Source organism: Ovis canadensis, chromosome 24 (assembly GCF_042477335.2).
Source record: "Ovis canadensis isolate MfBH-ARS-UI-01 breed Bighorn chromosome 24, ARS-UI_OviCan_v2, whole genome shotgun sequence".
NCBI classification, from domain to species: domain Eukaryota; kingdom Metazoa; phylum Chordata; class Mammalia; order Artiodactyla; family Bovidae; genus Ovis; species Ovis canadensis.
In genome coordinates, this window is record NC_091268.1 from 28954306 (window position 1) to 28967209 (window position 12904).

The 12904-nt window shown below is 49.7% G+C and overlaps 1 protein-coding gene across 1 annotated transcript in view; it reads right to left on the reverse strand.

The window, feature by feature from the left end:
- Positions 1-228: 228 nt before the first annotated feature.
- Positions 229-12904, reverse strand: part of PDXDC1 (pyridoxal dependent decarboxylase domain containing 1) — a 55044-nt gene continuing 42368 nt past the window's right edge. The window contains exons 14-23 of the mRNA XM_069570182.1: positions 11331-11394; positions 10059-10147; positions 8883-8988; positions 6007-6178; positions 5309-5427; positions 4909-5030; positions 3717-3809; positions 3533-3629; positions 2680-2784; positions 229-2005 (exon numbers count right to left, since the gene is read on the reverse strand). Of these exons, the coding sequence (XP_069426283.1) occupies positions 1752-2005; positions 2680-2784; positions 3533-3629; positions 3717-3809; positions 4909-5030; positions 5309-5427; positions 6007-6178; positions 8883-8988; positions 10059-10147; positions 11331-11394 (1221 nt within the window). The 3' untranslated portion in view covers positions 229-1751. The remainder of the gene's footprint in view (positions 2006-2679; positions 2785-3532; positions 3630-3716; positions 3810-4908; positions 5031-5308; positions 5428-6006; positions 6179-8882; positions 8989-10058; positions 10148-11330; positions 11395-12904) is intronic.

Below are 12904 nucleotides of genomic sequence, written 5' to 3' on the forward strand. Positions count from 1 at the left end.
CCTAATTCTGCTAAATTAGTGAATAAAGGAAAAATTGTCATTTAGTTTGTTTAAAATGCAGCCACGAGAATTTATACATCTCAGATGTTTTTTAACCTCAAAATACTTTAGAAGCATCAGATTCAAACCTGATATTATGTATTTTTAGAAACGTTTATTCTTTTGAAGCTGCTATCCGAAAGGAAGTCACCGTGCCCAATTAATGCCAAGATTTATGAAGTGAAAAACTGGGAACAATTTCAAGAACCTTTATTGAAACCAACATTCAAATAGTATCTCAAGGGTGAAATTGTTTCAGCAAAACCAATTTAACAATTTCAAATATATATAAAAACATTTAAAAATTAATCTTGTTAAAGGTAATAATTTCCCCTTCCCCCATTTTATCTGCTATACTTCATTGCACCAAAGAAACAGGGAAGACTTGTTAATCATTTGCACCAGGAAGAAAAGAAAACTGCATTTTGACAAGTGCCAAATGTCAGAAATCACATCAAATCAGAGTAATTATAGGCTTAATATGGTATAACTAAGGCTTTCAATTCGACAGTCCCCAAACCCCATGTGAATTGCCACCATTTAAGGTCTCCCATAGCTTGACTGCTGGACTGAAAGGCACAGGGGCCGCTGCCGACGGTAAAGGAAGTGACGCAGGACTTAGAAACGGGCCGCAGTCAAGGGTTTACTTGTTATTTCAGCAGTCATCTGGCTTGATCAGCCTGAGAAAGGCTGCCCCTCTGGATCTGGTTTCTGAGTTGGGCCCAAAGGGCTGAGCTGCTGTGAACAGACACTCCAGAAGTTCCCGTGAGAACAGGTCAGAGGTGGACTTAAATTTAGAATTTCAACATAACGAGGTGCTACACAGCATATTTAATACGAGGCTCTTAAGAGCAGCATCTGTTGAGTTTTCAGATATTAAACATAGAAATGAGTACAGTCTGTACTTCTATGCCAATTTAAAAGTTTTACCAGTATTTAAAAATATACATATATATATATATAATATGGTTGAGAAGAGTCTGTACAGTTACTGTGAATAGAGGAGTTTTAATTTGTTTACAAATAGCATATAAAGGGAGACACGGGCTGGCGGCAGAGCGGAGCCAGAAGCAGTGCCGGGTCCAGCCTGACCTGCCGCCGCTCAGCGGACACGGCCCTGACCGACGTCTCGGGGCAGCAGCAGCGGGGGTGCGGGAGAGGGCTTTTGACGCTCCTGTTTCAACCCCATCATGCCCACTCCTTCAAGCCAGACAGTCCAGTTGCATATTGCGACCTGATCCAACTGAACACCAAGTACGACAGACGGCAGAGATCGCCGTCTGTCTGTGCAGCAGGGCCCCAGGGAACCCGGAGAGTTCTAGAAAGCTGTCTCACCAAGAACGTACTATGTGCAACCTATAACGTCTTCCATGTGTCTGTTTAGAAAGAGAAGCGCAAGTATTTCAAGTGGCAGGCACTGGAAATTCTCATGTTTTTTGTGAATAAAAAGTGTTTATGGTAACGGGGGGGAAATGGTGTTACTACAGTTGGGTAGACAGAAACAGTAGTTGTTGGTTGTTCTACAACACCCACAGAATCAGACATGTCAACTGCCCGCCTGGGCCTGGCTCTCAGGCACACATTTGTGCAACCATCCCAGTTAAGCACAAATAACAGTAATTTCTCTCAGCATGTGGCACGGTTCACATTTTCAGAATAACTTCATTTTCCTGAAATAATATTCAGTACAGTCTCCAAGCAAACACTGAGTTTTATCTTAAGCTCTCTGGCTCTTCTACCTGTGGGCGGTCATCTTGCAGGCCCTGGGCCCCATCTTGGAGGGCTCCAGGCGGCTCGGCTTCGAGAGGGGCGGGCGCCCCTGGGTGCCGCTCAGGGCTGTTAGCTTCTGAGGCCTCTTGCCCACCTGACAGCTGCTCCACCTTCTCCAAGTCTTCGATGTGACTGACTGAGCTGGTCTCGCTGATGGCATCCGAACCACGCAGGGACCTTTTAAAAGGCTTCTGGCCTAGAGGAAGATCAATGAACAGCACTGACGGTTCAGGAAAGGGCGCCCCTGCGGCAGAAGCCAGCTGTGCTCTAAGCGATCTGTATTTAATCACAGCAGAAATCCCAGGGATCCCTGGCTCTGAAGCATTGAGTGATGAGGCGAGAAACGAGAGCTGATGGGACACTAACATGCCCCCAGTGCCAGGGACCGTGAGGGAGCCCCAGCCGGGAGAAGCTCAGAGGAGTGGACACAGGGTAAACGTGACGCTCCACAGGCGGCTCCCCAAGGCTCAGAGATGGCTGAAGGGGCAGAGACGTGTGTGTAGGCCCAGTCGCTTCAGTCGTGTCTGACTCAGCAACCCCAGGCTCCTCTATCCTTGGAATTTCCCAGGCTAGAATGCTGGAGTGGGTTGCCATGCCCTCCTCCAGGGGGTCTTCCTGACCCAGGGATTGAACCCCCGTCTCTCAAGTCTCCTGCATTGGCAGGTGGGTTCTTACCACTAGCGCCACCTGGGAAGCCCAGGGGCAGGGACCACTGTTCTTAGGTGAAGAGAAATAGAACTTCGGGTTGAAGAACCAAGAAGATAGGAATGCAGGTCACAGAAGCAGTATGTGAGGCCAAGGTCTTTTCCCCAGGGAAATATGAACAACGTTCTTCAGTATCAGTGAGCTCAGGCATGGGGACTGACGTACCTGGAAGCCTCTGTTTAACGCGAGTGCCTGTGGGGGTCTGAGGCGGTGTGACCCCTGAGCCTTGCACTTTGTAGACGTACGTGTGTTCCGTGGACTCCAGGGAGCCTGCGGGAAGGGGGCAGGGAGGTGTGGGGTAGGCGCCCAGTGCAGGGGGCCCAGCGGAGGCCCGTCAGCTTCATTCCCCATGAGCTTCCTGCCAAGGCTCCAGCTCCCCTGAGCCAGGTGCTGGCCCCGTGGGGTGTTCCAGCCTTGACTCCCCAGCCAGCCTGTGTAGCCAGCCTGCAGTGTGGCCCAAGCATGCCTGGAGAGCCAGGCCCTGGTGGGAAATGTCTTTTAGCAACAAGGAGTGGACGCCTCTTGGCTAAAGGCTGAGGCCTGGTGGGGAGAGTCAGATTATCCCCTGCTGCCCTGTGACCGTGTAGTCAGCATTTCCTGGGGAAGGGCCCAGGTTCGGGGAGCCTACTCCATGGCAGAACAGCAACTGGGAATACTCGCTGTTTGAACTAAAAAGGCTACAGACTACAGCCTTTCACTTGCCCCGTGCAAAAGCAGCCCTTGACTGGGGCAAAACATTCAGGAGAGCTGCAAGAATATTAACACTGATCTGAACGGACAGCTGCGGGGCTTGGACCCCAGGAAGGGGAGTCTGCTGGGGGCACGGGCACCTGCCCCCGCGCTGTTGCAACCATCAGGATAGGTGAGAAGGATGAGAGTCCAGGCAGACAAACCTCGCCTCCTCTCAGGTCCTGGCCCAGCGCCTGGTGTGAAGCCTGGGACACAGACACGGCTCCTCATCCCAGGACACCTGGCCAAACAATCCAGATGCAAGAAAGTGGGAGGAAGGTAATCCTACCTGCCGTCAGGTTGAACGTCCTTCCTTTTTGTGATGCTTGTACTGGAGAAAACCAGTTCAGCACAGATCCGACCACGGGGATCTGCCGTAACACCCCCTGCAAAACACAACCGTTGCTCAAGGCTGTCGTCTGGAGACCAGCTCCCAGCCTGAGTCCAGCCAGGGGCCCAGCCTGGAGCCTCACCTCTTCCAGAAGCCGCTCCTCATTTGCCTTCTGCAGCTGAACCTGAGCTTCCTGGATTCCTTTCCGAACCACTTCTGTCATGTTTTCCAGAAGCTGTGTTAAGACCAAGAAAGGCATTATCTGTCCAAGCTGCTTCCCGGGGTTCTAGAACTATAAACACAGCACTGGGGACATTTTTCAAAAGTGTGTTAGGAAATGGTACTTTAACATGTCAGTGTGAAAATACAGCAGAAAATCAAATAGATCAAGATGCTAAAGGAGGCCTAGTGTTAGGCGCCACGGTGACTGGCCTCATTTGCCAGAAAGAGAAAGAACTGCCCCTATGATCTGAAAGTCCTACCAACAGGAAACAGACACAACAGGGACTTCTCTGGTGGTCCAGTGGTTAAGAATCTGCCTCCAATGCAGGGGACATGAGTTCCATCCCTGGTCTGGGAACTAAGACCCCACACATCTTGGGGCAACTAAACCTGCACGTCACAGCTGGAGAGTCTGCACTGCAGGAGGACCCAGTGCAGGCAGAGGGAAAAACTAAGACACAGCGCTCAACATTCACGGAAACGGAGGCGGAAGTGATACAGGCGGGGTCCAAAGGAACTAAGATGCCCACCCAAGAAAGCTGGCTCCTGGGCTCTATTTCAAACCCCTTTTCTTCTGCACCCCTCCTACCAAACGTGAGTTGCATGACACAGGCGTCTGCCTCCTCTCAGGCCAGCCTCGTGCTGGTCACTTTTCCCTCCCTTTGAGGGATTCCTAATGACTCATATCTGGTGTGGAGAGCGTCCTGTAAGCCTGACAACCTGGTCCTCTGTGCCAACTGGCCAAGAGCAGCAGGTCTATTACGGGCAGGAAGTTCTGTTACCCGAAGCACCATCCCATCCAGCCCCAGGACCAGCTCTGACTAGCTCTCCCCTGGCCTTGTGGGGCAGAGATGATGTGAACACATCTTCCCAAACATGCATGCACCACCTCACTTGCTCATTCACGTCTTTCCCAGGCTGGCTCATGAGTTCACCGAGGGCAGGGACTGCCATGGTACCTGCTCAACGCCTGGCTCACAGGCGGCCTTTACACACCTGGGCAAAGAATGAATGGACAGACATCGCCGAGGGAAGCTTCTTCCTTTGTGACGCCAGCTAGTTGCCCAGGGAAAACCCCAAAAAAGAATGAGGCACAGATTACTCTTACAGACCCTTGAGTTCTCCTCGATTTCTCGGGCTGTGACTGCGATGGTCTCCACTAGTTCGGAAACATCGATGTCATCACTCGCCATGCCAATGTAAATACAGCTCTTCATGCTTTTATACTCAGGGCCTGTGGGCAGAAACAACAGACCAACTTGGTTCCCAAGTCTGCTGTCACGAGTCATACACAGGCCATTCCGTGCACACCACGCAGCCAGGCATAGGGCAGCCTCCCCTAGGGGCTGAGGGCATGGATCTACTGCGGATTCAGGACCCAGCGAGGCTGTGGCAGGGGCAGGAAGCTCTCTCATGCTATGAAGTGTTACACCACTTAAGACAGCCCAACTCCCTTTAGGCCAGTTAGAAAACGGCTTCCACAGTCCACAGCTGACTTATAGGAGTAATTACCCATTTTAAATGTAAGGTCAGATTCCAGTTCATTTAACTTTTTCAGGAGCCCAGCATGGATTTTTTCCCCTTCTGGATCCAATTTCAAACTGCTCTTATCATCATTAGCGTGTTCATACCTATAAACAATATCACATAACAGCACTTCAGTAATCTAAAATAGGTGTCCCTCTAGACACAGGATGACAGGTGGAGAAGCTGCTGGAAGTTACCAAGGGTGTGGAAGGAGACACAGGGCAAAGGAGCCGCTCACAGGGTCTCAAGAGCGAACCTGAAGAATGTCCCAGGGGAGCCCAAGTCTCCAGGTGCATGAAATGTACAAGGAGGGGCGTGGCCAGGAAGCCCCATCACTTGTAAGACCAGCTGGAGGCTTCCCTCATCCCGAGAGGGGACAAAGGGCCTCAAGACGCCCACTGAGTCAGAGGCTGGAGGGTCTGCCCCCACTGGGAAGTGGTTCTCCGGGGTGAGCTGTAGCTCTCTGTTCATGTCAGTGGTGCGCTAATAACTTTCAAGCTGGAGCAGAAAGAACACAGCGACTCCTGCTTCCCTGAGTGTGTGCTGCGCCGCTTGCCAGTTGTGCTCTTTTAAATGCCCAGGTCTGGGTGAACCTGCATCAGACCTGAGTGCTGTGACTACACAAATTCATTTTAGATTTCTAAGCTGGTTCACAAAATGATCCGCCCACGGTCTTACCATACCTGACAACTCCTATTCCAGGCCAGTTGGGGTCGTCAACGTACAAGAGGCCTGCCGTTGCCTCCACCTCCTGCTTGAACTCCTCTCGCAGCTGCAGTGTGCAGGTCAGGACCGGCAGCTTGCTCTGGATGCAGGCCACCAGCTGATCCACATCCTCTCCCCGCGTCCCTAAAACTGGACACATGCACAGAAAGTCAGGGAAGCGCTTAAGGAATGGCTGGAAACAAGGGAGCTGTGCTCTCACTTCCACCAGCAGACATGAGCAGTTCACAGTACAGCCAATCAGTTGCAGATGAGTCAAAAAAAAAAACAAAAAAAAAAACCCACTAAACCCAGATACGTGAGGATATGAGATATTTATGGATGTAAGAGTTGGACCATAAAGAAGGCTAAGTGCCAAAGAACTGACGCTTTCAAACTGTGGTGCTGGAGAAGACTCTTAAGAGGCCCTTGGACTGCAAGGAGATCCAACCAGTCCATCTTAAAGGAAATCAACCCTGAATATTCATTGGTAGGACTGATGCTGAAGCTCCAATACTTTGGCCACCTGATGTAAAGAGCTGACTCACTGGAAAAGATCCTGATGCTGGGAAAGATTGAGGGCAAGAAGAGAAGCGGATGACAGAGGATAAGACGGTTGGGTGGCATCATCGACTCAATGGACATGAATCTGAGCAAACTTGGGAGATAGTGAAGGACAGGGAATCCTGGTGTGCTGCAGTTAATGGGGTCACAAAGAGTCGGACACGACTGAACTACAAACCCAGATATGGAAGAAGCAGGTGTTAAAAATTCACATAGCTGACGGCCTAGGTGTAGACACATTTTGTTCTTACACAGAAGATAGTATTCAGTTCAGTTCAGTCGCTCAGTCGTGTCCGACTCTTTGTGACCTATTGAATTGCACCACACCAGGCTTCCCTGTCCATCACCAACTCCCAGAGTTCACTCAGACTCACGTCCATCGAGTTGGTGATGCCATCCAGCCATCTCATCCTCTGTCGTCCCCTTCTCCTCCTGCCCTCAATCCCTCCCAGCATCAGTCTTTTCCAATGAGTCAATTCTTCACATGAGGTGGCCAAAGTACTGGAGTTTCAGCTTTAGCATCATTCCTTCCAAAGAGCACCTAGGACTGATTTCTTTTAGAATGGACTGGTTGGATCTCCTTGCAGTCCAAGGGACTCTCAAGAGTCTTCTCCAACACCACAGTTCAAAAGCATCAATTCTTCAGCGCTCAGCTTTCTGGTCCCATCACTTCATGGGAAATAGATGGGGAAACAGTAGAAACAGTGGCAGACTTTATTTTTTGGGGCTCCAAAATCACTGCAGATGGTGACTGCAGCCATGAAATTAAAAGACACCCCTTGGAAGGAAAGTTATGACCAACCTAGATAGCCTATTAAAAAGCAGAGACATTACTTTGCCAACAAAGGTCTGTCTAGTCAAGGCTATGGTTTTTCCAGTGGTCATGTATGGATGTGAGAGTTGGACTGTGATTAGCCCCTCTGATTTAACACACAGTGAAATCCTACCATAGAAATCAGATTCTTCTTGAAGAAAGACTCTGCTTAAGCCAGGTGATAAACGTTGTATCAGGCTGGAAACAAGAAGACAGCCACGCAGTTCTCACTCTATTAACATGGAGGGGGGAGGTTTTAGGGGGTGGGGGAGGGGCGGCAGGGCAGGGTGATGATGAATCACCAGTCTATGTCTGACGCAGGGTGCAGCATGCTTGGGGCTGGTGCATGGGGATGACCCAGAGAGATGTTGTGGGGAGGGAGGTGGGAGGGGGGTTCATGTTTGGGAACGCATGTAAGAATTAAAGATTTTAAAATTTAAAAAATAAAAAACTAAAAAAAAAAAAAGAAAAAAAAATTTCAACCAAGTGCTTCTGAAGGTCAGAGCCTGAGAGTCTCAGGGTTCACTGCACCCTCGCTTCCACTGATTCAAAAGCCTGTGTGATCTCAGCCTCAATACGTGCAGCATGGGGTGTCCACAGTTACTTTTTCCAGTTCCAGACGCCCTGCTCAGCAGGACCGAAGGCTCCCAGAATGTCCCGAGGCCTCTGGCCACAGCCACGACATGCGGGACAGGTGCCTGCACTTCCCTACTCTGAAGTCTGTGGGAAAAATACCTTTCCAAAAATGCCGAAAACACCTCATGAAAAACCATCAAGCATTCTCTGAACACAGATCATCTCAGAAAAAAGCACAATCAGATTTCTGATGCATCTCTACACAGCTCATTTTTAAGTGCCTACTATAAGATGCCAGGCACTCCCCAAGCCACTGCATGCTCACAATCTCACAGTTTGGTCTTCACATCGCCACTGCGCGGTGGTGGGGACAGGTCTGGAGACAAGAAGCGCACTCCAGGCCCCACAAGTAGGAAGCGGCTGAAGAGGGACAAGAACCCCCAGGACTTTCTGTCATCAAAGCCCACGTGCTTTCAGCTCTGCTGCTCTCTAAGTGGTCTACGACAGTGATCTCGACCTCCACCGGCCTGTTTGGTGCCCAGGCTCCACTCCGAGCTCACTCAGCCAGCCAGAGTCTCTGCAGGCGGGGCTGGTCACTGGGGGTTTTCAGAGCTCTGCAGGGACTCTAAGGCCACTCTGGACTGAGAACCACTGAGCAGAAAACAGAAGGTCAGAGGACATCAAGACACAGGAATTCGAGTGACTTCACAGATCTCTCTCTGTGAGGAGGTACCCTGGAAAGGGGCTTGTCTACCTAAACTCAGCCAAATGAACAGTAAAAGCCTCCCCAGGGAGAGAAGATAGACTCATGGGGGAAAGCGATCAGTCTATAGCCCAGACTCTGACAACCTGGCACCGGTGCCCTCAGAACAACACCGAGGGTGCCCCACGGAGATCGCTTACCTGCTGCCGTCATCAGAGGGCTGAACCGCACACACGTGCCCTCAACCTCCAGATCCATGACCGTGAGGCCGCTCACGGGCACCAGCTGCTTCAGCTGTTCTCCCAGCTGCAGGGAAAGGGGCAGAATGAACGCACTCCAGCAAGGAGGGCACCCGTGTCTCCTCGTCCACTCAGCCCAGACCCAAGAGGGTCCTGGAGGTGAGTTTCCTTTCATCTGTGATTTTCTTTGAATACTTATGGCACCTTCATTTTAAAAATCGTAAATTTTACATTTTTTCTTACTAAAAAAATGTTTGCTGTAGAAAAATCTAGGCAATACAGGTAGACCAAACCAAACAAAAACTTACCCACAATACACCAACTGAGAAACACCTACTGACTGTTGACATATGGTATAACCCTCCCCCATCTTCTGTGCATGTGAGTGTTTCTTCCGTTGCTGCTGTGAAACAGGATATACTACATGCTGCGTAGTAAGCTGCATTTTCCCATGCAATTCGCAGTGACCATTTCCCTTCTGCCATGAACACGCAGCTACACAGTTTATACTGGCTGTTCTGAACTCCACTGCATGGGTGTACCTTATTCACCCAAACACCTAGGTTAGACATGTCCAGTTATTTTTTTTAGGCTACACTTTGCAGCATGCAGGATCTTAGCTCCCCATCCAGGGACTGAACCTGGGCCCCATGAAGGGGAAGCTCTTGAGTCCTAACCACTGGGGCCATGTCCAAGGTTTTGCTAGGGTTGGTGCTGCTCTGGTGAACACCTTTACATTGTTTAGAATATTCTTTATACAGATCATGCCATGATTTCAGTGTCAAAAGACAGCCAAAGCAAAGAGCCCCTCCACTGAAGGCATGCAGGGGAGGGTTCATGTGCCTTCTGCGATCAGCAAAGCTCCACAGTGCCGGGACTGCAGGCCATGCTTGGCTTGTTGTCATTCAGCCTTACAGGGCAGGAGAGAAACGGTTCTATGAAGAACCTGCAGGAACAGTGCTGAGAGGACCTGCAGAACTCGTGTAGCCTCTGGGGCCATGGTTTTTGCTTAAGAAGCCCAGGACAAAGCCCACGCTTCACAGGGGCTCCCCAGTGAGCTTCTGCCTTCCTAGAGGTGACCGTGCATTATCCCAACCATCCAGACGCAGCAGGAAGGGCACGTGACAGCATTCTTACCCAGCGGTTCAGGGCATCACAGGAGTGCCTCTCCCGGCCAACAGCTGAGGGGGGAGCGCTGGGCGCTGGGATGGCATGAAGTCCTGGATCTGACACAAAACACAGAGAGGTTTGCCTCCCAGAAATAGAGCCAACTACAGCAACCCCCCAACCCGTCTCACTTAGTGCCCAATGTGAACCTGAGAGAAAAGTCTCAAATATTATGAAGATCAATACGCTTACATATATTTATACAAATGTAATTCTTAATTTCATTAAAACATTTTCTCTCTCAAGGAATTCTGAGCAGAAATCAAAGCATAAAAATTATAAGCCACCAACTAGTCCAAAAGCACCAAGCCCTGTACAGGGGGGTCGGCCCAGCAGCACGCCAGGCCTCACAGTGCAACTGGCTTCCCGTGATTAACCGTCGAGGCGCCAGCTCGTGCCAGGCACTGTGCTGGGCCTGGGGTTAGGATATGAGGCAGACAAGGTTTTTGTCAGGCTGGCGCTTATGTTCTATGGGAGAAACAGCATAAAGAAATGAAATCACTAAATACTGTTGTCAGGGCCTTGATAGAAGGTGAGGCTCTGAAATGATATGAAGGAGTCGGTCACCTCAGACAGGACAGGCATAGAAGGCTCCACGAGGGGGTGGGCACTGCAGGGACCCGAAGGCGGGCAGGTGCCAGGAGGATGAGGGGGGCAGTGGTGCCTCAGAGGAGACCAGTCTGACTGAAGCACAGCAAGCAAGAAGAGGAAAGCGGGGGGAAGGGGAGGGCTTGGACCCGCAGGCCGCGTGAGGCCTGGTCCAGAGCCTGGACCTCATCCATCGGGCACGGGAAGACACGCAGGCTACGGGCAAGGGGGTGACAGGATGTGGAGAACAGTCTGGAATGGGGTCCATGGCTGTTGGGTGAAACATGAGAGAGCCCTGGACTAAGCAGGGCGCCTTTGGGACATTATTTACAAATAGAGATTCTTGAATCCGCTTACTGAATCAAAACACTTAGGAAGGAGGGCCCCAAATTCTGTTTTCAAGGGACTCTCTCATTCATTCCAGCAGTAGTCCAGAGACTGGTGTTTGGAAACCACTGGTTTAATCACAGCAAACTGTCAGTAAAGTGCTAAGGCAAATAGGCCTGGAATTCTTGTGAACGTTATTACATTTTTTTGCAATGATGACAAGATTTTAGCAATCAAAATATTTTGGACTACCGAGTTAACATGAAGTGGTTTAACACTCAAAGCCCTTACACACAGAAAAATAACCCTCATTTAAAAATCACCTACCAGAGCCTGGTAGTTCCTGGAAAAATCTGAATACCACCACTGGGGAACTGAGCTCATCTTCCACCTGAAACATGGAATCCAGTTATTACCAAGTGACAGTAAATTCCAAACACCTACAAAGTCAGACAGCGAGCCTGGAAACTAGGCTGCAGGTGCTGCCCTTAGTAAGCACACACAGAGAATCCCCTGGTGGCCCAGCGGTTAGGGCTCTGTGCCCCCACTGCCAGGGCCTGGTTCAGTCTCTGATCAGGGAACTAAGATGCCACAAGCTGCGCAGCAGGAGAAAAACCAAAACACCAAAACCAAGAAAACAAACAAACCAGAAAACCCAACCACCACCACCACCACCACTGCCGCCACAGCAAGAAAACCACATCAGGTTCAAAGGTTAATTTCAGTTGCTGGAGGAACAAAAACCAAAGGCTTAGTAAAGTCTTAGAAATGACTATAGGCCAGTCCTGAGGATGCATTATAGTATGTGACACTGGTACCCTGAGAGGCAGAAGGAAATTTCTGATAGTTCTGGATGAACATGGGTCCAACACGAGAGATCAAGAAAGGCAAGAAAACAGCAGCACTGGAATCAGCGTTGAGAGTCCAGGCTTTCAAGAATCCAGAAGTGAGGCCCCTGCAGCCAGGACTGACTGGAGCCTTTCCTACTCATCCTCCACTCATCGTGTGAAACTCGCTGAGCAGAAGGCAAGTCCTGCTGGCGTGTGCATAACCACAGTCTAGAACTGAGGCTGTGTTTCTCTAAATCACCGAAGCAGCACTTACGTTCAGGACAGGCATCAGAAAACCATCTTCACTAACAGATTTCCTAACAGATGAAGACGGCCACTGCATTAAGACTGCCCAGCCCGAGGATCCCTGTTCTCCACTGAACAAATGTACAGTCAGCCATCAGCTTCCCCTTGGGGTCAGGACACAGAGGGAGTGTCAATGCCCTCGATAGACGGGGGTGCTGCAGAAGGAGGTGGGGGTAGAGGGAGAGGGGCTCTCCAAGCATTCAACAACTCCAGCACTACAATTCTAGTCTTGAAACCTATTTCCCATGGCACTGGTAGGGCCACACCAGGACATGCCAACTGGGGAGACAGGCCCAAGATCTCTCCCACTAAGCTGTTCAAAGGAACAAATGTGTGTGAGTCTGATTAAGCAACAGGTAGATTTGAATCTGCCAATTATTTATGGAGTCAATTCTTGTGCTTTCATATCTACTAGCTCTTTTAATTTTCACATAAATAAATCTATTAGTTATCTTTAAAGTCAGAGTGGTTTAATATATAGAATGGAGTAAGCATAAAAAGTAAATGGTAACAAAGTGACAAAACTCTACATTCCTATTTTCAGAACAAGGTAGAATTTGAGTGCCAAGACTTCTACAGTCTTCTGTGTCTTACTTTTTTGAGCCCTGTGGTCTCAATGTCAGTGTGCATAAGAAATACTGTACAGGGCTATATATGTAGAATTCTGGTTCTGGCCACATGGTAGACCAAGCTAATACTGAAGTCATCAATTCTAAATACCTGAAATGCTTGATTAAATGTAATCAATAACCAAAAAAGGTTCAA